The sequence below is a fragment of the Episyrphus balteatus genome, chromosome 1 (genome assembly GCF_945859705.1).
Source record: "Episyrphus balteatus chromosome 1, idEpiBalt1.1, whole genome shotgun sequence".
In the NCBI taxonomy this organism is placed as follows: Eukaryota; Metazoa; Arthropoda; class Insecta; order Diptera; family Syrphidae; genus Episyrphus; species Episyrphus balteatus.
In genome coordinates, this window is record NC_079134.1 from 120,882,166 (window position 1) to 120,908,210 (window position 26,045).

At 29.2% G+C, this 26,045-nt stretch overlaps 1 protein-coding gene across 7 annotated transcripts in view; it reads right to left on the reverse strand.

Annotated features, from left to right (window-relative positions):
• LOC129920509 (beta-1,3-glucosyltransferase) overlaps positions 1-22,565 on the reverse strand; it is a 35,970-nt gene extending 13,405 nt beyond the window's left edge. The window contains exons 1-5 of one of the 7 annotated variants that reach the window (XM_056001842.1): positions 22,357-22,565; positions 10,225-10,358; positions 1,688-1,995; positions 1,453-1,589; positions 1,024-1,381 (exon numbers count right to left, since the gene is read on the reverse strand). In XM_056001842.1, coding sequence (XP_055857817.1) covers positions 1,024-1,381; positions 1,453-1,589; positions 1,688-1,995; positions 10,225-10,285 — 864 coding nt within the window. In that variant the 5' untranslated portion in view covers positions 10,286-10,358; positions 22,357-22,565. Of the gene's footprint in view, positions 1-1,023; positions 1,382-1,452; positions 1,590-1,687; positions 1,996-10,224; positions 10,411-22,145 lie in introns of all 7 variants that reach the window. The other 6 variants (XM_056001823.1, XM_056001833.1, XM_056001818.1 and 3 more) reach the window with 6 other exon arrangements.
• Positions 22,566-26,045: the final 3,480 nt, after the last annotated feature.

Genomic DNA, 26,045 nt, shown 5'->3' on the forward strand with positions numbered 1-26,045 from the left:
GAGATTTTGGGTTTTCAGGATTATGGTTTTCGGTATATTGGATTTTCGGGATATTGGATTTTCGGGATATTGGATTTTCAGTATCTTGGATTTTCATCATTCAAGGTTTTGTGGATTGTGGATTTTCGGGGTTCTGGTTTTTTCTGGATTCAAAATTTTGGGATTGTGTCCGTCTCCCGATCTGCTTACGGATTTGAAGTTTGTATACCTATCAAAACTCTTATACGACTGGAAGTAAAAATGAAGTTTTCAAACCATTATGCTACCAAGCTTTTTTTAAATAAAAACGTAACGCCTTTCAAATCTGGTTCTCCGACAATGAAATAAATAAAAAAGAGGATAGCTTGAATACAAATGGTTTCATGGTTTCAACTTGCAAAACATTCAAACTTTAAAGATTCATTGAAGATATGTATATTCTGACTATAATCGTTTTTCAGAATAGCGGAATAGGTCTTGCCACTTTTACTTAAAGGCTTAAACTTAATCCATCTAGGTAAACTGTTGTATTCATTTCATTTCTTTATTTTACAAACATCATACAAACATAGATTTAATTTTTTATAAAAATAACTACAATTCTAAACAAGAAACCCACAAACCAACTTGCAACCTTGTCTATTTTGTATATAAAATGCTTTTTCCAAACTGACACCCTGCAGATTATGCAAATGCTGTTGCTTCAGGCTAAAATACTTTCTCTCTCTCTTGGAGAGGCACTTTCATAAATTTTGACTTAAACTTTAACTTCCTTTGCATATCTTCTTCTTGTTGGCTGGCTCTCCTTGAGGCACAGTTTAAAAATCTAAGAAAATATTTTAACCAAAAATATTTTCATATCTTCTGGGATATACCATTATCCTGGTTTAAGGACACTGGAATTTTTTAAACTGTTTTTTTTTTTTTTATTTTAAATATTTCAAAGTAAGGTTTTATTTCAAATCTTTATATAGTTTAAATTTTAAGGTTTTCTACAAAAAATAAACAAAGGATATATAAAAGTATAGATATATGTGGACTTACACAGGATGAGGAAACCGATGAATTAACACACAAGGCACAATCTGTGCTGAGTCCTTTTACCACCACCGATGGGCAAACGTACGGCACTGGCTGCATGAGAATCCTGCTAGTGCTAGTGGCCTTTTTCTTAGGTATGCTGTCACCGTTTCTCATGGCAACATGAGATACAAATCCCTTGGTTGCAACATCCTTTACATCGTCGTCGTCGTCCTCATCGTAGTCATGTGTTGGGGTACGTGTTTCGTGGTGCATGTGACTTTTGGGTTTTACATATTCCATAATAAATCGGGCCAGCTCATGGGAGGCATCTATGGAAAAATCCATTGTACGTTTCACTTTCGAGACATACTCTGCAAGACTGTTTAACAGTTGACAGGTAAACATAAAATATATTATATACGAATAAAAATCATTTAAATTTTAACATACTGTTGGACAAGTGGAACCGTAAATATAACACCTGCCTGGAGCATGGGATAGGCAAACCATCGGGGGTTTTCAAAGAATGCAAAGTGATGAATGATTGTAGCCTCTTGATCATAAAGTGGGTATCCGAAATATTGTTCCTTAAATTAAAAAAAAAAATGAGAATTGGACCGTGTTATCTGAATTTCTTTAAACTCATGTTACACTTTTTGTTTTTATGTGAAATGTGAGCTCTCACCTTTGTATAATCTTCTTGCGATAGGTTGTCTATCAATGGCTTTAACTGAATTAAGCTTCGGTCTTCGCAAAGAACAATCCATTTTGTATTTGATTTTATTAAATTGGATGTTGTAAGCTTGGGCAGCACAGCCAGAAAGGTCCAGTCTCCAGGGTGGTTAAATATTTCATGCAGAACATGTACGTGGATCACATGGTCCGTTGATAACGAAATCGATTGCTTATATATATTACTTCGGAGATTTTCATTTAATTGCTTGTGGTAACTATTTTCTTGACTTATGATGAGAATTAGTAATTCCGAAGGCGCTGTAATAACATACATGATAAAGTTTAAAACCTTAAATTACTTTAAATAGTATGAAATTGTTAAATTTACTTATTTAAAAAATATCTTAAAATGAAAAAAAAAAACAATACCTACCATACAATTCAATATAAGAAATAAAGGGATATAATTTGATTAAAGTTGAGTTTTAGTGACTTTATTTCTCGAAAGCCAAGTGTCACTGGTTTCACTTGGTTCCTTAACAATAGGCATCCGTTTCAAGTTTTAAAATGTAAGGGTTTCAAATGAGTTGGACAAGTCATCAGGTTCAACTCATCAAAGAATAATTTACTACACGGAACATTTCATTAAGAGAAACAATTTAAAGAAATAATAAAAACGGCAACCACCCAGTGTTGCCAGAGAATTTTAGAGGCAAGGAGCCGAATTTTAGAAGTCTTGGAGCTAAAAATCCCCAATTTCAAAAATTGTTCATAAAAACTCATAATAATGTATTTTGTACCATTTTTTAAAAAAATTTTTCATTTTTTTCATAAAAATATAGCTATAGTTAAAACAATATGTTTTACACACATTTTCAAAGAAAATTGGCCTCAAAGTAAAAAAATTATCATGGTCAAGAAAAAATGAATATCAAGATTTTTTTAAAGACAGTTAAAAAGATTGTCATATCTTCTAACCACTATCAAGTTTCTACTGTTAGAGCGGAATTCATAGTCGTTACTCGAGTTAAGATTTTTTTCATCTAAAGTAAGTTGAGAAGTATTTCAAGCAATCGCTCAAGGGAATTGAAAATAGGGCTGTCACTTGAGTAAAGAAAAATCATGTCTTGAGGAAATTTTGTTCTCAAACTCGAAAATTTGACTGATTTGAATTTTGAATTAACTGCCATCAAAAAATCATTTTTTTAATAATTCGCCATCGGTTTGATTTATCGCGATTAAACAATATTTAAAAATAAATAAATATGTACAAACTATTTAAAATGTCCTTCGTACAAATTTTAATTGTTAAATACAAAAAAAAACTCTCGCAAAGACACTTGCGTTTTAATGTCAATTGACTGAAAAAAACTTAAGCGTTTCCTCAAGTAAAAAAGCCTCCTCAGACGTTCACTTGAGAAAAATTTCGACTCTAGTGATGACTGTGAATAAGGATTCGCTTGAGAAAATGCTTAAGATATTTCTCAACTTGAATGACGACTATGAATTTCGTCCTTAGTATTTTCAGAGAAATTATCATTTACATGAGTAAAAAAAATACCAAAATAAGTGTACGAAGGGGTACACTTTTACTGACCGAAAACTCAAAATCTGGTCATACGATTTTGTTCTGACCTATGAGACTTTTGTTCGGGACGCCTAAAGCAAGCACAATGCAATTGGAGCATTTGACTGAAACCACTTTTTCATACGAATAGTGCGGGGTCAAACTATGATTCATTTGTTCTTCACTTAGAGGTTGAACAATTCGTGTTTCTTAACACTCCGCTATCTTTCGGGTTCGGTGCCAACATGGCACATTTCTGAATTCGGTATTGGGAGGCATCTACCTATTAGCTGTAAGAATGTTTTTTTAAGATTACTTCAAAATAAAATAAATAACCATTTCAGAATCTTAACCTTTATAAATGCTTTAAAGAGCTTTATACATATACCAAGTCTGATCAAGTTATACATATGAAATCCTTCGGAGTTAAATTCAACTAAGAACGCGTGAAACCAAACCTTGGAAGACATAGCCTTTAAATTCAACTATTGACATAACGCCTTAATTGGCAAGTGCAATAATTACAACAAGGACAAAATTAAATCCTATTTTCTGACACTACTTGGTGTGAAGAACTACCAAAACTTCGACTATATAAAAAAAATAACGCGTAAAGCTTATACTCAGGTTTAAATTTTCATATATCTGAAATAATTAAAGCAACCAGGTTCTCCATTTAATTTACTATCTGTATGATTTATGACTATTGTACGCTACTAGACAAGACACTACACTAAAGTGAATTATCATCCGCAGAAGCCGTATGAACCGTGAAAGAAACCTAATCTTCTTGACAAGTTCAAGAAAAAAAAGATTGTTTGTTTTCTCTTGCAGTTCACCGAATGCTGAAATATCCAAGAGAATTTTTTAAAATTCTATCTCTTATTTGTTGGGAACATAACTAAACCAAACTAAACAAGAGAAGTAATTTATAATCTATCTCCTGAATAGAACAAAAGGAAAATATGATTCATTGTTTTCTGAACGTGATGAATTAATTTTAAATTAGAACATTTGATTTTATATACTTGCCAACCAGAGTCAGAATAGGGTTTTATGCAAACTTTGAAATTTTATATAGAAAACCCACACACCAAATCAAATCAAACATAAATGTTCTTTCCGGTTCAAGTTTAAAGAGTTAAAATAGCTTGCAGCCTATCGCCGCTGATAATCTTCTACATTATTCCACGTCCTGTACTCCTGTTCGTTTTTTATCCCTAACACACAAGCTTTGTGCTCTGCTGCAAAACACTGATGTGGAATTGTGCACGTGATCTGATAGTGAATAAGAACTTTTTCCTAGCGCATTTATCCAGTAAAATACTCTCAAAAGAAGGCAACTTATAGGACATCCCAAACTCAGACTCAGAAAAACCTGGGCGATGGCAAACGTGCGGTACCCTTTGCTTCATCCTCTATGGATGTATGTCTAGGTATATGTATTGCTTTTTTAGCTATACTACTACTACACCCACCAATAAACTAAGTCTGAAGTTCCTATTTGATTTGGATTGATTTATTTTTCCTTAGTTGCAACCAGCACAAGAACTGCCATTGCTACCGTGTGCAATTTTTCACTTATCGCGAAAAAACAAGTCACGTGCTTTAAAGTGTGGTAATCATTCAGTAAAATACTGACTTTTTTTTTTTTGAGATTGGGATACCTATAGAACCTCTGTGTGTTTGCACGTAGTCATGTTTTATGGAGATTAAAAAAAAAGAACTCAAAAAAGTTGTTCCAAAGGATACTAACATTCTATTTTATCAAAAAAAAAAAAAATAAATAAATTGGATCTTAATCTAGCGGATAGTAGTTTTGTATTAGGTACTTATCATCAATTCAACATAGACACGAAACTTTAGCAAAAGTCCGGTCCATCATTTTCAAAGACTTGTTGATTCAAATCTGAAATCAGTTTCGGAATATTTTATCCGACATCACTAATGCAGCTATGACAACGTTAGTTCAATTAGAAATATTTTGTCGCCCTAACGCGGAGTATATAGAGTGCATACATGCATACGTACATAAATAGGTATTTTACCTTTTACACTGAGAGGAAATTTAAACTTTAGGTAATTCTGATAAAAAATATTTTGTTAAAATAAGCATAACTTTGAAATTAGAATTATATGAAATTACCCAAGCACGTAATGTGAAAAATAAAAATATTTAGAAAAAACCAAAGGTCCTACAAAGAAACGAATGTATGTTTTTCAGATTTGCTGAGTAGATACTTTAAGTTTAATACATTTTTTTCTGAAAAATTTTGATAAACGCTCAAAATAAGGAAAACTATTAAATTTATATGAATATGCCCCCAAATGTGAAAAATTAAATATATACATATTTCAAAAAACTACAGAGCCTCTAGAAGTAAACCACAAACCCACAAAATTTGATACACATAAATCAATAGTTGGCCAGTGTTATCATTTACTGGCGATATAAAAGGTCGAGCAGAGTTGTAAAAAATTTCAATCTTTAAAGACTACGTTCATTGACTTCTTATTTCTGACGTTTTTTTTTCAACGCGGAAGGCGCAAATTTTTTCAGTTCCTTGTATGGTTTGGAAACCTAATTTATGTTTAAAAAAAATGTTTTGGTCTTATAAACAAAACCGATGGTTATTAATAAATTTTGTATTCAAAACTTCTACAAGGAAATGCTAATGGCCACTCCATCAGCTATTTCTTTATCAACTCAGGTGTTATTCCAGAATTAACAAAGGTTTTAATTGTTGAAAAATAAGCGATCAGATCGAATCAGAGTTCTTTACAAATTTAACATCCCCAATCAATGATGGGTTGTTCTCTGATCCCAGGGCAAGGATTAGACCTTCTTCGAGCTCAGAAAAGCACCAAAGGCAGGACCAAAATAAAAAAGGGGCTTGAGAAATTTAAGCTCCTATATTTTTGCACAGTGGGCTTTCTGCCATAACGTGTCACGTCTTTCAAAAGAAGGAAAATAAAAGAATAAACAGGTTTGGTAATTTTCCGGGGATGAATACCGCAAATCATTACAAGCACGGAACAACAACCCATTCACGCAAAAAGAGAGAAAAGAATAAAAATATTTTTGCAGCAAAAGGAAAACACACGAAATATTTTAAAAAAGGGTGGTCTCCTCTATTTATCAATTTTTTTGACAGTACTTCTTTAAAAAAAATAGTAATGGCGTAATGTTTTACATACCCGTAATAATAATTTCTATATAGAAAAAAAAAATAATATTTTTTTGCCTTCTAGTTAAAGAATAAGAGACAAATTTGTGAAGATTTTCATCGGTCATAATCATGTGGCCACCTACTGTATATGGTGAACTTTTGTAAAAGGACTTTGCCAGCAGCATGTCACAAAACCAACTGAAGTGATGAAGCACAGTTCGCCAAGAAATAGAAAAGGTATGCTTTATTGACCAGGGTCAAAATCTGAAGCTTATTTTCTCAAGAAATGCATTAGGTGGTTTTTTTGAGAAGATCCAAACCAATACTGAAAGCCTTTTTTGGCCAAGTCATCGAAATATGGTTCAAAGAATCGAACGTTGCAAAAAAAAATGTATATACAAAATTTCGTCAAAATCGTTTGAGTTTACGTGTAAGTCAGAAATGAAAAGAAAACGTTTCTATGACGTATGACAGGTACCTTTAATAACGGTTAAAAAATATTTGTTTTACTCTAACAGAAGCACTTTATTTGTCAAAGCAACATTTTATGCAAAATCGAAAGAGTCGTTTTAGAAAAAAGTAAGTTTTATCAAGTTTTTGTTAAATGACAATTTTGGGCCTTAAAAGAATATTGAAATTCGCTCCTAAAGAATGTTACAAAATTCATAAATATCAAGTTTAAAGAAAAGCGCTTCAATAGTTTATAGGCTGTAGTTTAGACTGACAGACAGATGGACAGACAGACCGACAATATTTTCGCCTTCTCTATCAACGTAATATCATATCTGATTGTTATCTCGTTTTCAATTTTCGCTCCTAATTTCCTATAATACCTATGTATATTCCAGGTAAAAACAATTGAACACAAACTATTCAGTATAAAAAAAACATATATTTATATACTGGTCTCTTTTCAAAATTTTAAATAAAAAATTAGGTACATATGTACTGTACATCCAATACCATTTTTTAGGTGAAATTTTATATTCTTGTTTTTACTTGTGGTATAGGTACTATATATCAAGTTATGCATTCGTACAAAAAAAAAAAAATTTAAGATAGCATTTTTCCATGACATTACGATGGTAGAGAATGCCAGAAAAGTGGGTCCTGGAAGTCCGTCTGTCTGTCCCTCTGTCAGTCTGTCCGTCTGTCTGTCTGTAAACGAAGCTACAGCCTAAACGGATGAACCGATTGATGTCAAACTTGGTATGTGGCATTATTTGGCGACTTTACAGAGGGGTTTTTTGAATTAATTTTTTTGGACCAAAAATAACGGTACTTGTCATATACCGATTTTAGTAAAATTGAAATTGCTCAAAAACGGCTCGATGGATTTTGTTTAAAAAATTCAAATGTAAGTTTAAAGACAAGGTCTATCTTCTAATAAAAAAGTTTTTTTTTGAATTATTAACGGTACCTTCATTATTAACGGTACCTTCCATAGAACCGTTTTTTTCAAATCCGATTATCTCCTAAAGTGCTTATTCGATTTCAACGAAACTTTTTGTAAAGAAGCATTTATATGATTTTAGTATCAGCCAAAAATAAAAAAAATAATTTTTGGATTTAAAAAAAAATTTGAAATTTTTTAGATGTTGATTAGTGATTTCTACAAAATGGCGTATCAATCAAAACTGCATACTTGTTTTGGAGGGCAATTTGATTTCAGATTTTATTTTATTTTTTTAAAAAACGAATTTTATTTTATTTTTTTTTTACCCATAGAGTAGGTACCTACATTTTCCAAATGTCTATATAAAAAGTCTTAAAAAATTAAGCAACTTGAATTCTAAGAGCAAGTTCGTGCGACCCAGTTGTGCATTTTATTTAATCTTGCCAAAATAAAAAGTGGTCAACATTTTTTTTTAATAGATACGAAAAGTTTTGACATTTTGGAAAATGTTTAATTCTGTTAAACATTTTTATAGATATCTTGCCAAACTTCATGAGAGGACAGACATTGATTAAGTTTTCGAATTAAAAGAACAAAACTCAACTCGAGTAGGTTTCTAAATTTTGCTTCAGTGTATGAAAACTAGAGAACGCGCCAAACGATGATAGGCAGTGGAATGGACTAGGCGTATTCAATTAAAGTACCGCATCCTCTATCGTTTTATTTCTAATTACAATTAGAAGTTCGCCCGAACCATTCTGTTGATTTAAATCTACACTAACTAGACAACTGACAAGCAACACAAAATCTCCTGTGCAGCATTCGTACGTTTTAAACCAGCAGCGTATCCTAACCCGAACGGAACGGGCAGTCGTGCAATTCATCGATACATGCATAAAATTGCTAAGAGCTCTTCGCATCCTTTGGTGCAGATTTGTCCTAATGATGGAGAGAGTATGAACAAAAAAAAAAAAATTCACTGCAGAAGAAAAAGATAGAAAAAAAGTACACAGATATAAAAGCTCTGAGAACATAACAATATATATGTAGTAATACGATTTAATGTACATAGATATATTATGTAGGTTTGTATCAATCTAAGTCTGTGGAATGTTTCTTTTGGATGTGAGCCTTAAAGCAAGGAATTCAAAGAATTCAGGTTCCTTTTAATGAGTTGAATAGTATGACAGTATCTTAGTGATTTAATCCTTTAATTTTTAGCCCTATTGAAACTTTAAACTATTTATATGGTGCTGAGATTTATGTGATATGAAGTTTCTTTTTCGAAATAAGAGATTAATTCCAACGTAATTAGGAAACCAACATCCATTACATAGAAGTAGTAGATTGATTGTTTCTGTGTTTTGAAATATTGTATGCTTATTTCAAAATTTAAACTTTAAATTTCATATAGACCTACACCTGAAAAAATAAACTTAAACACTAAAAATAGATACAAACTAAGACAATTAAAATTTCTTGTTTTGTTGAAAAGTTAAACCGCAATTTAAGCTCTTTAGTACAAGACTCCGCCTTATCGAGTTCCACTCTTAAATTTTGTAATTGACAATTAATTCCTAAACTAAACAAAATATATAGAAGTTATTGAATATTTATGTTAAATGCTTTTTTATTTAACACCTTCACGTCACGTAAGGAAATAATAATAAAAACTGATTTATGTTAAATTTATTAAAAAATTATAAAACGGTTCGAAATTTTTTTTCTGGAAACTTATTTGCGTTCTACCTAAGTTGGTCACTGTGGCGTATGCGCACTTTTTTTGGTTTTTTTTGCTCTGCAAAAACCTGTGACATTTCTTAAAATTACAATAATAGGAAAAGGTTTTAAAAATAAAAAAATTGGTTTCAAACAACAGGTTGCTTTTCAAAAACTAAAAAATGACATAGAAATTAATTTTTTTTTTCCAAGAATTATGAATGCAAAATAAACCAACGTTCAAAATTTGTATCCTATTTTTTTTTTATTATATGTAATACATGCTTAAAATAAAGTTGATTATTTTGTTCGGATCTCAAATTGATTCTTTTAAAGAACAAACCCCCAATAGTTTTAAAGCGAATGGCGCAAAAATTTAAATAATTTAATAAAATACCTAAGCCATTTTAGTAACTAACTAAGTTAAAAGCCGTCGCTTTTTAACTTAGCATCTCACTAAAATGTTTTTAGCGTTTTGATAATTCGTTTAAAATTTTGCATCAGTGTTTTCAAAATTTTTTCTTTCATTTTGAATCTCATTATGGAAGGGGGAAGAGAAATTGTACAATGTAAGAAATACAAAAATTAAAATAAAATTATTCTTAATATTTTTGAAATAACCGATATTAATGTAATATTTTACAAACATAAAATAGGGCTTAAACCAAGTTTCATGTTTATTATTTTTTACTTACCGAGAGCATATGATAGTTTAATAAATAGAAATATGCCAACAACAACTGCTCCAACTTCCATTTTCCATATTGCTGTTTTATTTAGGTGGTTTTATTATATTTATCATTAAATGTTTTGGTTTATTTTTTTAATTCTTTAAAATGGCACAAAAATTGATTTCAGTCTTAATTTACATTGTTCGATTTCTGATGTAGATATAGATAAAAAGATTAAGAAGAGTTTTATAATAAACTAGCTAATCCCACCCGCTTCGCTGAGTGAATAGGGAGTAAAAATAATTTAAAACCGAAAAAGTGAATTTATATTTATTGCAGTGAACATTTCTCATAAACAGATGTGATCGATCATACTAAAGGCACGTACCTATTTTATATTGCAAGTGTTGCTAATTTTACTTTTTTTTCATACGACGTAGTACAAAATCGTTTTGCCTCCATAGGCGCTCAAGAACAAGAACTAACAAAACTGATTTCAGTAAAAAAAAAAAACAACAATTTTAACAAGGTTTTTCCACGTCCACTTTAATAAATATTTCAGGTTTTTGCTTCTTCATATCTAATTATAATAATCATAATTTTTTTAAGAAACCTATACCTTTTAAACAAAATTAACTTTGAATCAAACCACATGTTAATCTTGTAAAACTTATAAGAATTTAACTACCTATATTTTTGATACTAAAGAAGTCTAACTGCCCATAATCTCGTAAAGGCCCTAACTACAAAATTTTCGATTTTGACCAGCTGAGAGTTGTTAGAATGTCAAAGAGTCTACTCACGTTATTTATAAAACTCTTGTTTATAACCTTAATAATGCCGCGATTTATAACTTCCCAGACTTTTGAATTTGTTTTCAAATTTTTCTGGGAACTTTCAGTCTAATAACAATCAATTTAAGTTTTATATCACAGAAACAAATTACGAGCATACAAAAGTAAATGAATAACAACAATGTACAAACAATTGGAAACACCTTTTTATCAATTTTTTTAGCAACAATTTTTTGATAAAAGTTTTTAAAAAGAAGTTATGGTAAATATAAAAAAAGTGAGCATACCATTTTACGAAATTCATTATAATTCCTAAATGGTAGGTTTTAGGGTAAAAAGTTACTTGGCATATTTTGTGGGAAATAAAATTTACTGCAATTTTTTCACATAACATTTTTCTCTTACACCAAAACTAGCCGAACTACAAGCGATAGTCGCAAAACTGTTCAAAACAAAATGGCGGCCAAAGTCGCACCGAAATTTTTGGGGAAAATGGTAGGTTTAGTTTCTGTACTAGTGTACTTTCAAATTTTGAGTCCGAATTGTAGTTGCGAATAATTTCTCAGTAAAAGTATAACTTGACTGGACTATTTTATTCAACTCGAAAGTAAGGCGGCTAGCTGCATCCAAGCAATGAGTAGAAAATGCTTGAAATTGTGTGTTTTTTTTTAATTTATTGAAAACAAAATCAAAATGTTTTTCGGTTTTTAAGATTAAAAATCTACCAAATGGTTTTCTTCAAAGTAGTGTTGTGCCAATAGTCTTTTTCTATAATCGGATTTATCCATAGACATAAACCGATGAGCCTACATCTCTTAGCATAACATTGTTTAGAAGAAAACCATTTGGTTGATTTTTATAATAGGTATATAAAACATAAGAAACCAATAGCACCCTCATGGAGATGGTACACGCACTGAAAGAAAATAATATCTACAATGAAATTAACAAACAAAATTTCTTATACATGCAGATTCGCATAAGATGGGAAAAAAGTTAGGGCTTTTAGGTTGAGTAGAAACTCGAAACAGGAAAAAAGATCGCATTTGGTTGGATTAGATTGTTTAGGCAGCAGGGATGGGAAAATATTGTAAAAAAAATGCTTAAATTAGGAAAAAAATACTAATAACGGGGACACTACTTATAATACTTACTATAAATAAATATGGTTTGGAAAAAGCTTCAAACTCAAAATAAAAAAAAAAAAAGTTTAAACTTAAAGTTAAGTTAAAAAATTTTGAAATTTAAAATCTCATATCTTTTTGCATGCGATCCTTTGCATACATTTCTCATGATACTTTTCGCTTTTGATGTGTATATTTTTCATTTCAAGATTTCTTTTAATATCTTACGAGAATTACATAGTCACTAGAGTCATTAAAAGAAAATATTTGGAAAAACATCGAACCAGGGCTACCTTTGCGCCTATAAAGAGGCGTTTTTCCTCTTTTTACTTGCGATATAGGTACTATATATCAAGTTATGCATTCGTACAAAAAAAAAAAAAGTTGAGATACAATTTTTCCATGACATTACGATGATAGACAATGCAAAAAAAGTGGATCCCGGAAGTCCGTCTGTCCGTCTGTCTGTCAGTCTGTCTGTCTGTCTGTCTGTCTGTCTGTCTGTCTGTCTGTCTGTCTGTCTGTCTGTCTGTCTGTCTGTATAAGGAACTAGAGCCTAAACGGATGGACCGATTGACTCCAAACTTGCTATGTAGCAGTTTTTGGAGACACTCCAGGAGGTTTTTGGAATTAATTTTTTTGGACCAAAAATAACGGTACCTGTCATACAAAAATTTCGGAAAAGTTTAATTTCACGAAAACGGCTTCAACGATTTTGTTAAAAAAATTCAAGTGTTAGTTTTTAAACAAGGTCTATCTTTTGAAGAAAATTTTTTTTTTGAAAATCATTATTAACGGTACCTGGCATAGGACCGCTTTTTTCAAATCGGATTTTCTGCAAAACTGCTTTTTGTATTTCAACGAAATTTTTTATACAAAAGCATTTATATAATTTAAACATAAGCCAAAAATAAAATTTAAAAAAAAAAATTTTTGGATTTTTAAAAAAATTTTGAAAAATTTTTTTTGAAAAATCAAATTTTCGAAAATGGTACATTGAATTTTTTTGAAATTTTGTTTTTAGATGTTGATTAGTTATTTCTACAAAATGGCATACCAATTTTATTTTTAAACTTTTTTTACAAAAAATTATTTATAAAAAATTAGTTTTTTAAAAAACGGCTATAACGATTTTGAAATTTTTTTTTCTAAAAATGAACCTTAATATATCAAATAAAACTGCATACTTGTTTTGTGGGGCGATTTGATTTCAGATATTGTTTTATTTTTTTGAAAAATGAATTTTATTTTTTTTTTTTGTTTTTATATACCTACATTTCCCAAGTTTCTATATAAAAAGTCTTAAAAATTTGAACTCTAAGAGCAAGTTCGTGCGACCCAGTGGTGCATTTTATTTTCATCCAATCCACTTTCCCTCTACTTTTTCAAAATTGTCAAAAAAATCCCTCTTTTTGATATTTTGATTAATCTTTTTCCTCTTTTTTAAAATTATGTACGCTTGATTAAAATAATAGACATTTTTTTGAAAGTCATGGAAAATTTGGCTCATACCACTTTCAATTATAACGAGTCAATTGTAAAAAAAATATACGTTACTGTTGTTTAGCGCTGATTTGATTTTTATAAGGTTATTTTTGATAAATTTTGTGTTATGTGAAGAAATTATGCACAAGTAATGTTTGTGTACGAGTATTATTTTTATTATAATCAAACAATTTTCATTTTAAGGAAAATTCTGTTAAAAGGTTTATGTTGCGGTTCTGGAAATGCGCAAATGAGGTATTTCGTGTGACTGTCGTACTTAACTTTTTCTATTTTCACATTTTTTTATTGGTGCCTCTTTTTTTATCAAAATCCTCTTTTTTTGCCTCTTTTTGAAAATCAGCGAAGGTAGCCCTGCATCGAACATCTCCCATTCAGATTATTATTTTTATATGTTTTTATACCAAATTTAACCCTTATGGATTAAAAAATTTCGCTCTTTTCGAACGCATTTTCTTTAATATTATTCGTAGAATTAGTGTGCAAGAAATAGTATTCCCTACAAAAATGCATACCTATAAGGATTCCCAACTGAATATATTGATAATAATTGTGTTTATCTGTTATCTATACCTACATAATTTTTGCCGTACGATAAAATTTTTTTTATTGAAAAAAAATCCCATAAATTCGCTGCGTTGCAATTATTCGCTCTAAAAAATGCAAACTTTTCGATTTAATAAATTAAAAACATATCTGAATGTAAAGAACTGTAAATGTGCTACACTTACGGTCGTTTGATTTGACCTACTTTGTTGTTTTGGCTGCCAATTTTATTGACGCATAATAATTTGTTTATTCATAGGTAAAAGTATTTAGATAAAAATGATTCTATGAATTTTGCTGAAAACCAGGACTTTCTTTGAACTTTTATATTACAATTTTTGTTCGGTTCATAATAATCATTAATTTTTCGAAAACTGTGTTCAAAAATGTCGATATCTTTAACAAAATAACGTTTTTGTTATATGAACAACGAATTTATTAAATATTCAGTTGCTTTGAATAAAAAAAGCAAACAAAATTTTCAGGTTCATGAAATTTATCATGTTTTGAACAAAAAATGTATTCCAAATTTCAGCGAGTGGTCACAATAAGTCAGATGTTAAATGTCTATTTTTACGTAATTTATTAATGTGACACAGTGTTTTATAAATATTATGTTGAAAATGGGTCAACTCTAACAGCTAGTAGTGTGGATACATACACGTCCCCAGAAGATGTGGCTTTTTATAAAACAAATTTTATATGATCACACATTCACGAAGTTATATTATTCATGGATATGTAGGTATGTACTTATTATTTTTATATTTAAATTAAAAGCTTTATATTTTTGTATTTGGTATTTGGTCTAGAAAAATCCCACCTTTAAAAAATTTCCGTCACCACACTTTACTACAGTATATTGTGATTCAAAGAAAAAAAAAACCAACACGGGGATGCATATTTTTAGAAATGTAATTCCATTGAGGTTTTCAATAGCCTTGAGAGCCTAAGAAATAAAACCAAAGAATTTTCTATCTTTAACTATATTCGCCCAGTGGTGCATTTATATTCACTTTGCTTTTGGATGCTTCTATATACGCTTCCGTTAGCATCACCAAAGGGAAGATTGCTACACTTGCTTGCTTGCAGCAGCAACAACGAAATCAGAATTCCATCCAGTACCAGTACCTAGAAATGTCCTGTTCAGCTCATGTTTGTGGTTTTTCAATTTAACTCAAAAGAATATTCACATCACTCTTGGGATGTGTGTGTCCCTAAAAAAAAAATGTCACTGTTATATAGGATCCACCTATTTATAAATGCAAAGTAGCATACAAGTAATTCCAATTTACTGAATATGCTTTAATTACTTTTGAATATTTGATTAAATTGTGTATGGCCAAATTAATTTGAAGTTTGTGTGCGTACACACAAAAGAGGATAGTGGACCAATGGGTTAGGGTAGTGGTATAGTAGTTACTGCGTAGCGAAGTGGGCAATATAGGACATTCATATGTGTCCTATATCTTATACAAATGAAATCCTGCTATATTCTCTCACAGAATCAGAATCAATTCGATGCATTTGTCTTAAATTATTTGTTAGGTTTTGTTTGGCTTTGGTGTTCGGTGTTCGACATTATGGGCATCGTCTCTGACTAGGGTTTCGGTTATACTATGTAACTTTGTTTTGGGTTTCTTGGGAAATCAATGCATTTATAGGATCAGAGAGTAAGTATTAGTTTTACCTTTTCGGATATACTATAGGTACCTAACAGACGAAATGAAAACCACCATTGGGTCACCAAAGATAAGGATTTGTTTTGAATGATTAATGATTAGTTAACTTGATTTGCATTTGTCAAACTCTCTTGTTTGTTGGAAATTGGGTAGGATACCTGTAAAATTAATGATAGGGAATTAAGGTTTCTTTGACTTTACTTTTGATAATCTACTATGTTTCTTTCTGGTTTTGTTTATTTATACATGACTTTGTGAACTGTGATTTTGATTTAAGTTTGAGTAATGGTAATTTTGAATAACAGAGATATTTATTGGTTAGATTTTGTGTTTTGTATCAACTCTAATTTTTATTTAAAAAATTCAAATTTAATTGTGTTAGTTCCAATCTCGAATAAAATTTTTGACTGAGAAGTGTCTACTTAAAAGTCTTATGCAATATCTATTATATTTTTTTATTCGCCATTAAACATTAGAACTTCCATAAGCTTTTAAAATTTTCAGGATTAATCTCAATGAATGAGTTTACAAAGCGTGTTAAGGGCTTGATCTCATCTTTTTGCATATGCCCAAAGTGTTGCGGCTCTGTCTTCATGTTCAAATTGAACTTTAAACCCAATCATTAAAAAAAAAAAAAAAAAACAGTTTATTAAAAAACCTTATTTTTAATGCAATAAAATAGAGTACTTATTTTTGGATCAGGAGCCAGGCTTTATGATGATATATTGTAAGTGTTGCAGTTAGGGTTAAAAAATATATTTTTATCTTAAGTTTTTATATCACTGTAAATTTTTGATATCACTGTATTTTTTTAGGATCATCGTTCCAAAATTTCGTCTTAAGTGAATTTTACCACATTTGACAAAGTTTATTGAAAAATAGGAGTGCCAACGGAAGTTTAGGTGTATTTATCACTCGTTGAGTGTTCACTGATTATAACACAAAGCTCCCAGGTGCATGATTTCGAACTGATTGAGCAAAGGTTAAGTTTTTTTAATCTCCTACATTAAATCAAAAACGAGAAGAAAATTTTCGAAGTGCTATTTAAACGTTTGCTATGTTTTTTTTTTTTATGAGAGTCGCCTATACCATTATATATGACTGACAACATTACTGAAAAACTCTTTTTAATAAAAAAAATGCTGAAAAATTCCTACTGGGCTGAATTTTGGTATACAGCTTAATGACGGCTTTGTTATGAAGATGTGAAAAATCGACATTGATATCGTGTCCGCGTTAAGAGTTATAGGGGTCAAAAGGTCACAAAAACTGGTTTTTCACGATTTTCAGCAAAACGGTAAGTCTTATCAAAAAATTTTCAAAGCAAGAATTGTAGACCAGATTATTATATATAAAAAGTGTCATGACACTTTTTTTCCTAAGACCCACCGTTTCTTAGGTATAACGATTCAAAAAGTTGAAGTTAAGTTGTAATCGTCATAATCCTATTCCTGAAAAAAAACTCCTAACTGAAAAGTTCCTGAAATTTCATTATTTTTTTAGCTTGAATTTCGTTCCTCAACTGTTAAGAATATGGGGAAACCAAAAAAAAATGGAAATTTTCGCCATTTTTCCGATTGGGGCCCTTCTCCCGAAACCATTTCCCTGGGAATGGATTTATGGATGAGTACATAAACACTTTAAAAATTTCATAGCTATTGCACATTTTCGTAAAAAAAATTTTGAAATCTGTTTTTTGATGCAAAATGTAAAAAAAGTATTTTATGAAAGATTTTAAACACCTGTGATATAAAATAAATCTATAGAAACCTAGGTGGCCATCTTTCTTAAAAATATTCTCCTTATACCAGAATATTTTTAAGAAAGTTGGCCACCTAGGTTTCTATAGATTTATTTTATATCACAGGTGTTTAAAATTTTTCATAAAATACTTTTTTTGCATTTTGCATCAAAAAAACAGATTTCAAAATTTTTTTTACGAAAATGTGCAATAGCTATGAAATTTTTAAAGTGTTTATGTACTCATCCAATTATTGTAGAAAATGATAAAAAAAAGAAATAAATAAAATTCATTCATTCGTGGTTGTAGTGAACGAAAACATAAGATGATAAAATTTAAAATACACTGAACGAAAAAAAGTCCATATTTTATGAACTGGTTGCGATAGAACTTTTTTCTATCTGTTTTTAGAACAATCATAAGTGTAGCTATAAGCCGTTTTAGGGTTGTCCATTCTCTATTGCACACCCTGTATATTTTCAGACATATTCTAAACAAAAATTCCCAGGGAAATGGTTTCGGGAAAAGGGCCCCAATCGGAAAAATGGCGAAAATTTCCATTTTTTTTTGGTTTCCCCATATTCTTAACAGTTGAGGAACGAAATTCAAGCTAAAAAAATAATGAAATTTCAGGAACTTTTCAGTTAGGAGTTTTTTTTTTCAGGAATAGGATTATGACGATTACAACTAAACTTCAACTTTTTGAATCGTTATACCTAAGAAACGGTGGGTCTTAGGAAAAAAAGTGTCATGACACTTTTTATATATAATAATCTGGTCTACAATTCTTGCTTTCAAAATTTTTTGATAAGACTTACCGTTTTGCTGAAAATCGTGAAAAACCAGTTTTTGTGACCTTTTGACCCCTATAACTCTTAACGCGGACACGATATCAATGTCGATTTTTCACATCTTCATAACAAAGCCGTCATTAAGCTGTATACCAAAATTCAGCCCAGTAGGAATTTTTCCGCAGATTGGGCTTAAAAATGACTAAAATGACTGGGCTAAAAATACTTTAAAGTCTATAATTTAAAAATTGCCGGTGTTGCCGTTTTGATTTTTTAAATTTAATTGAAGATTTTTGTGAACAAAAACAAATTTTTTTCAAAAATTTTTCTTAAATTTCATAAATTAATTGATGCTAAAAGATTGTCTAGGAAATTCAAGGAAAAAAAATATTAGGGAGTGAGGGACAATCTTCCATAGTTCAAGCGATAGATGCAATTTTCTTATTAATTGACTTCAAACACAAAAAAAAATATTTGAACACAACGGCAACACCTACAATATTCAAATATACATTTTTAAAAGCTAGAAGCTTAGTCATATATGTAAAATTAAAATTAAGTTAATTGAATGAACGGCTTTTGAAAGAATGGTAATTGAACTCAGATTTTTGAAAAAAAAAATTATTGAAAAAATTTTAACATGTCGTGTTTTAAACTTGGTCGTAATATAAAATGCATTTATTTTCAAATTTTTTTGGCCGCATTTATTATGATTTCAAATTATAAAAAGGAAATGTCAATATGTATTACGGTTTATGAAAAAAATAAAAAGTATTTCATTTTCGAAGAACTTTTTTTAATAAAAGTTTTGACAAAAATGTAACTTATTTTTTTTTTAAGTTCAACATCTAAACATAAAATTATTTTTTATTCATTTAATAACCCTTACTGTTGAAAGTTAAATAGCAAAAATTTAAAGTTCCTATTTACACAGTCTTTGAGAAAATTAATTATTTCAATGCAAAAATTCACTTTTAATAAAAAAAACCATTGAAATTGAAGTAATTTTTCATTTTTTTTTTCAAAAGTGTGATATATTTTACCTTTTTTGCTTCGAAATTCAACTGATAAATATTTATGGCCAAAATTTTTTTTTAAATAAATTCATATTTTATTAGAAAAAGTTTGGAAAAAAGTCTTTTTAAATTTTTCTAATAACATTTTTTTTTTAAATTCTGAGTTTGAGGACCATTTTGTCAAAAAGTCTTGATTAAATTTAGTGGATTTAAATTTAAGAGATAAGAATGAGCTTCTGGCTTTTTAAAAATGTATTTTAAAATATTGTAGGTGTTGCCGTTGTTTTCAAAATATTTTTTTTGTGTTTGCGGTCAGAATGTTAGAAAATTGCATTTACCGCTTAAACGATGGAAGATTGTCCCTTACTGCCTTTTATATATTTTCCTTAAATTACCTAGAGAATCTTTTGCTATCATTTGTTTTATGAAATTTAAGCAAAAAAAATGGTTTTGTTAAAAAAAAATTTAATTTTAATTTTTAAAAACAATACGGCAACACCGGCAATTTTTAATCTATAGACTTTAAAGTATTTTTAATTACCTACGTTTGAAAACAAAAATCGTCAAAATCAGAGCTGTTCGGCCGGGTTCCCTAATAATTTGCTTTAGTTACTCTACTATAATTAATTTTTGTATTTATTATGAGCCCCCAATTTATTTACTTTTCCTCATATTTAAAATCTCCAGTGAAATAGAAATTCTAATATTCTATCAAATTCTAGATTAAAATTTAAGATGCTGGCTTAGATTTGTTTTTAAATCCACCATTTGACAAAAACTTTATTTAAATTTTACACAAAGGCTATTCTGTTAAATAACTCCTTGTACATTTATCTGTTTAAACATTTTGCTTTTTGTGAAATAAAGTGACGTGAAGTTACTTCATTAATATTTTCTATTTCAATGTCTGATTTTACCAAAAATTATTATCCAATGTAAGTGTAATTATGTTAGTACGAATTCGAGGAGAAATTTTTAACGCTTATAGACGATATGCATAAAAACTAGTACCTTCTTTTCTCAGAGATTGATAAAAAATCAGTGAAATTTAACAAAAAATGTTACAAAATTCTGAACAATTCCGGCTTAACTCAAAATTGGTGCATCTAGAATGTCATAGTTCAACATCTGTATTAACTCCCCATAACAACACTATAAAAAAGCTAGTAAAATGTTTTTGTATAGAAAATTTAGTTAAAATCAGTTAAAAAGTTAACGAGAAACCCCAGAAATAAAAATTGGCAGGTAATATCAATAAAGGTCCAGGAAATATTTTTTATTAAAAAGAAGGACTTTGTACGCTATAATACATTTATTTTTGTAATCAAAATCTTAAGAGCCGTTTTTCAGAAAATCTTCTTTTCATTTGACAAAAATCGTTTAATTTGGTCCTAAAAATAAAATTTCAATTTCGCCCCTAGGGAATCTTATAACAGTCATGACTAACAAGTTTGTAGAAAATCACTCCAGTAGTTTAAGCTGTACACCAAGATATATAAAAACAGACAGACAGAATAACGGGACCCACTTTTTTCGCATTCTCTATCATCGTTATGCCATGTATGATTGTTATTTTGAGGCCGATTTTTTTTAACGAATCCTAAATTTGCCCTAATAGTACCTATGTATATCGAAAGTAAAAAGAGCGCTATGAAAATGTTCACCGAATTTTCAAAATCGAAAAATCTGGTGAAAACTCATTAATTTAAACATTTGACTTATTCTTATGCTTTTTGATTTTTTTGGATAAATTAAATATTTAAGAATAAAAAATACAAAATCTAATAAAATAGAATCTTTAAAATTTAGAGAAAAACATCTAATAATATAGCCTTTGAGCCATATCATATTTTGTAAGCATAATATCTAATAAAACTATAACTATGCAAATAAGTAATATTTTCTACATTTTTATGAAAACGCAATGTATTTAAAACGTTAATTTAATAAAAGTCACGAAACCTATTTTGAAAAAAAAAATTTGATCTATTACTGCTATATAGGACATAGGCTTATTTTAAGTAGTTTTAATATTTTAACAATTAAGATTGAAAACCCTTTTCTAAAACATTTTCTAATAGCACTCACTATTTAGGAGTAAAATGGGAAAGTAGGTGATTGCTTAAACTTCGTTAAAATAAAAAATTTTGATAGCTCATTTAAGGGTAAAAATACGTTAATCCAATGTTTTGGAAGTTTTTGTCATGAATAACTTTTTGTAGATTTCCGTTTGATGAGTTTTTTTTTAGAATTTGTGAATTCTTCGGAAAAGGATCATCCTCTAAAAAAAGGCGGATTATTGAGGCTTGTACTTTAATAGCTTTAATTTATGAAAGTTAAAAATATCATATTTTTACCCTAAAATTTAAGGATGATTTTACGAAATGAACTAGATAATGTAATTTCTTATTTTGTTTAAGTCTAATAAAAGTCGTTACAACATTAACTTATTTATGCTTGAACATTTTTCATCACCCTGGAATATATTGTACTCAATTTGGAAACACTCAAATTTATATTAATACATAGTTTTTGAACATTTTTGTTAACGTTTTTTCATCTATATTCTATCTTTGTGAAAACTTAACCATAAAATCAAGTTCGATCTTTAACCTTTTAAAAAAATTTAACTTAAAAAAAACTACATTTTAACTTAAAAAAAAACCTATTTATTAAAACCTTATATCAAAATATAATCTTTCACATCAAAGCGAAAAAATCCAAAACACCGGCTAATGAATTACATACATGCATACTTCTTACTGAAAATTGAATTCACAACAAAACTAATCGTTATCTCCTATAAACAACATCAGTGACATCGAACACGTACAGAAACCAAAAATATATACAAAATCATCAAAAAGTCGTTCCACAGATAATATATAAAAATATTATTTTATAATTTCTCATCAATGATCAAACTTCATAATTCTTAATTAACACATTCGAAACAGACCGATATAAAGAACGAAAATGCATTTGTTTAAATATCATCTCTTTTAATTGGCTGAATAGACACTATAGATACAAATAAATAGACAAGGTCAAGTTTAAATGTACGAGAAACACAATGTTTGTTTTTGAAACCACGTGACACAAAGTTTTTCAACAATTTGAACGTAGAACAACCTTATCCGTTGAAGTTTCACGACGAACTAATTTTGATTTCGTCTCGATTCGGTACTCGGTCTCGGTCTCTTGGTAGATGAATTGCACTCAACAAATTTTGTTTACATTTTGGTTTTGCATCTTTCAAAAATTAACTTTCGGTATTCTACTCTGGAAAAGCTTCGGCTATTGAATGAGCTTTACTATCAATTCATGAGATACCTGCGCTCTTGTTATTGTTTTGGGTTCAAAATTATAACTTGCTTTAAGGGTTGTTTTAGTATATTTTTCAATACTGTTGTTGAGTGTTATTAACTCTATTAAGTTGTTTTTAACACTAGTAAACATATTTTGGAATAATTTTTTTTAAATTTTATTCAAAGTGGATGAAATAACAAACTACACTATGAACTATTGTACTTAATCATTTTTAATCTGTGTTTGATGTTTGCTCGGCTGTCAAGAATTTAATCTAAGGCTTTTTTGTTTTCTAAGTTTTTAAAAGAAATCTGGAGTAGTCTCCAGTTCTAGCTCCGGTTCAGCTAGTATTCATTCCGTTTGGTTAAAAAAAAAATATAAGTGCTTGTTGCATTTCAAAGATAAGGTGATAAAGTATAGTACGTGAAATGGTAACGGAATTATGAATACCAGAGTTATGCGCGACAAAGTTACGCGCGACAAAGTTACGCGCGTCAAAGTTACGCAAAACCGAAGTTACGAAAAACCGAAGTTATGAAAGACCGAAGTTACGTTATACGTAAGGGAGGATATCTATAGATAAAAAATGACAATGTTTTATGGATTTTCAATTTTCAATTTTCAATTTCAAAATTTTCTAATTCACTGAAAATTCAATATTTTCAAATTAGCAAGATGTTTTCTTGTAGGGACTAAAACGTTCTATAAAAAGTTCCTTGGCAGCAAATTAATTGCTTTAACCGTTTAGAAGATAATCGTATTCAAATCGCAATGCATACTTGTCATAAGAAAACTATTCTTAACGGTTAAAGCAATTAATTTGCTGCCAGGGAACTTTTTATAGAACGTTTAAGTCCCTACAAGAAAACATCTTGCTAATTTGAAAATATTGAATTTTCAGTGAATTAGAAAATTTTGAAATTGAAAATTGATTTTTTAATTTTTTCTCGATTTAAATCGTGAATAACTTCTTTAGAACTCAATTTAGGGAAAATTACTACAAGACCTTTTTTGTAGAGAATTAAATTTCCTATAAGAATCTATCGTGGTTTTATTTTTCTATTCAGTTATTTGCTCATCACAAAATTCCAAAGTGAAACAGTCAAATTGAAAAAACACTTCGAATTAAAAAGCTTAATTACTCGAATACGGCTCGTCTGACTAAAATTTTCAATTAGATCTTTTTTGTAGTAAATTTAATTTTATATAAGAAAAAATGAACAAAAATTTTTTTTACTTTGATCGTCTAGCAGTTCTGTTGTAAAACATCATATCATGTATAAAAATAAAAAACACCGATGATAGACCTCTTAAAATTTTTTTTAACGGCTCAAATTTTCACCAAATTTTTTTTTCATCATCCTGAACAAGATTTTCGAAGTAACTTTCAAAAAAAAAAATATTTTTTTTTTTTGGCCCAGTCAATTGTGCCTACATGTACATATACAGAAAGATTGTGTTTGGTGATCTTTTTGTGGAAAAAAGTTTTTTTCTATTTCTTTTTTAAAGATTTTCTGCCGATTTTATTTTCTATTGTTACAAATGGCACTACGTAGGAAAGAGCTCCCGATTAGTTTAAAAAACTTTATAGAAATTTATATAAATCTTATAAGCATTAAGCTTATAAGCATTAAATTAAGAGAAAATGTAATTCGTGCTGTTGATAAATGTAATAGAAACCCTGCAACTGTGCAAAAAATTAAAATGGTTGAAAATATTGCACTTAACTTAAAAACCAAGAACATTTTCAGTTGAACATTTGCAGTTAAAAACTTTACCATAATCACGTCCAATATAACAGAGCATTTATAGGATTATCCAGAGCAATCATTAGATCGAAAGTAGAGCTAAAAAGGACGTTATAAGAACGATTTGCTAAAATGTTAAATATTTAAATTATTAATTTTTGTTATACAATCAAGAATAAGTACATAAATTCAGTCTAAAAGTATCCATACAAGACACTAATTTCTATATTAAAATTGTCAATCTGGCTTTTTATATTTACTTTTGTGATCTAAGTTTGGGTTGAATGTTACATAAAATTAAATATCTTTAAAATTCTAAAAAGGATACTATTTGTTGTTTATAATGAAATGATAATAAAAAAGAGGTTGTATGTAAAGCCGGTCTACGGACGATGATTTTACGCGATAACGTCATCAGAAAACAGGTTGTGTGCTTTTGTTTAAAATGAGTCAATTGAAGCGTTTACTTTTTTCAAACAATCATAATTTACAAGAAAAAGCTAAAAAAAATACCTTTTTTATTTTCTCATTATATTAATTTTTATTTTAAAAGCTTACAAAAAAAATTATGCAATTTTAAAACCAAGTATTTCTTCTTAAGAATAAAACCATTTTTAAATTTTTACAATGCGCAAAAAGTATAAAAATAATTTATTGAAAACAATCATTTTCATCAAAAAAAAGCAAAGAAAACATGAATTTTTATCTTCTCATGTCATCAATTCCATTTTTTCCCTAACAACCTATAAAAAATACCATCTGAAAGCTTATTGTCTTAGCTCAAAATATATATATCGATCAGGTCTATGAGACATCTACAAAAAGAGCTAGAATTTTTTGAACTCGATCAAATTTCATTAAAAAAAGGCAACAGATCTCCACTGGTGTTTTGAGGTTTTTCGCAAGTTTCTTGATTTAACATTGTGTAGCTCGTAGTTAGTTTACCGTTATTTTTATATACCAAATGAAAGGTAATTGTATCAGGATGCTCATAAAAGTTTAATAAAATTTCTATCTGATCTTGTTCAAAAGTTATAACCTGTTGAATTCTGCAATTTTATTTTACCGTTATCTCAAAATTGTGTTTATATAAGTGTCCTATAAGTTTGAGATTTTTTGAACGCTCAAAAAAAAAGCTAAAAATTAAAAATTACCCAAAAATACCCCTAAAAAATTAACATTTCGAAACGCAGAGCGTTGGAAAAAAATCCGTATCAGACGCCTAATTTTTTTTCTCTCATCTTTCACCTGGCATCTTTAGAATTGTCAAAACAAATTTTCTTTACCCAAAATCATCATTTTGCCATACCCCCAACACGTGTACAACGTTCAAACAAAACGTTATAGCTTAGTTTCAAAATTTTTTAGATTTTTTTCTTAAATGCAGTTATTCTTAAATTAGTTTCATCTATCTATAGCAAAAAAAAAATCAATTCTCTACGATTTCGAGTTTAGATTTTAGCCCAAATTTCATCTTTCCGTTTTACCCCTCTTTACCCTATTAAATGACGGAATTTTTTAAAATTTGGATTAAGCTTTAAGTTATTATCTTTCAAATAAGCTATAGAAGATTTTTGTATCTCTAATAGTT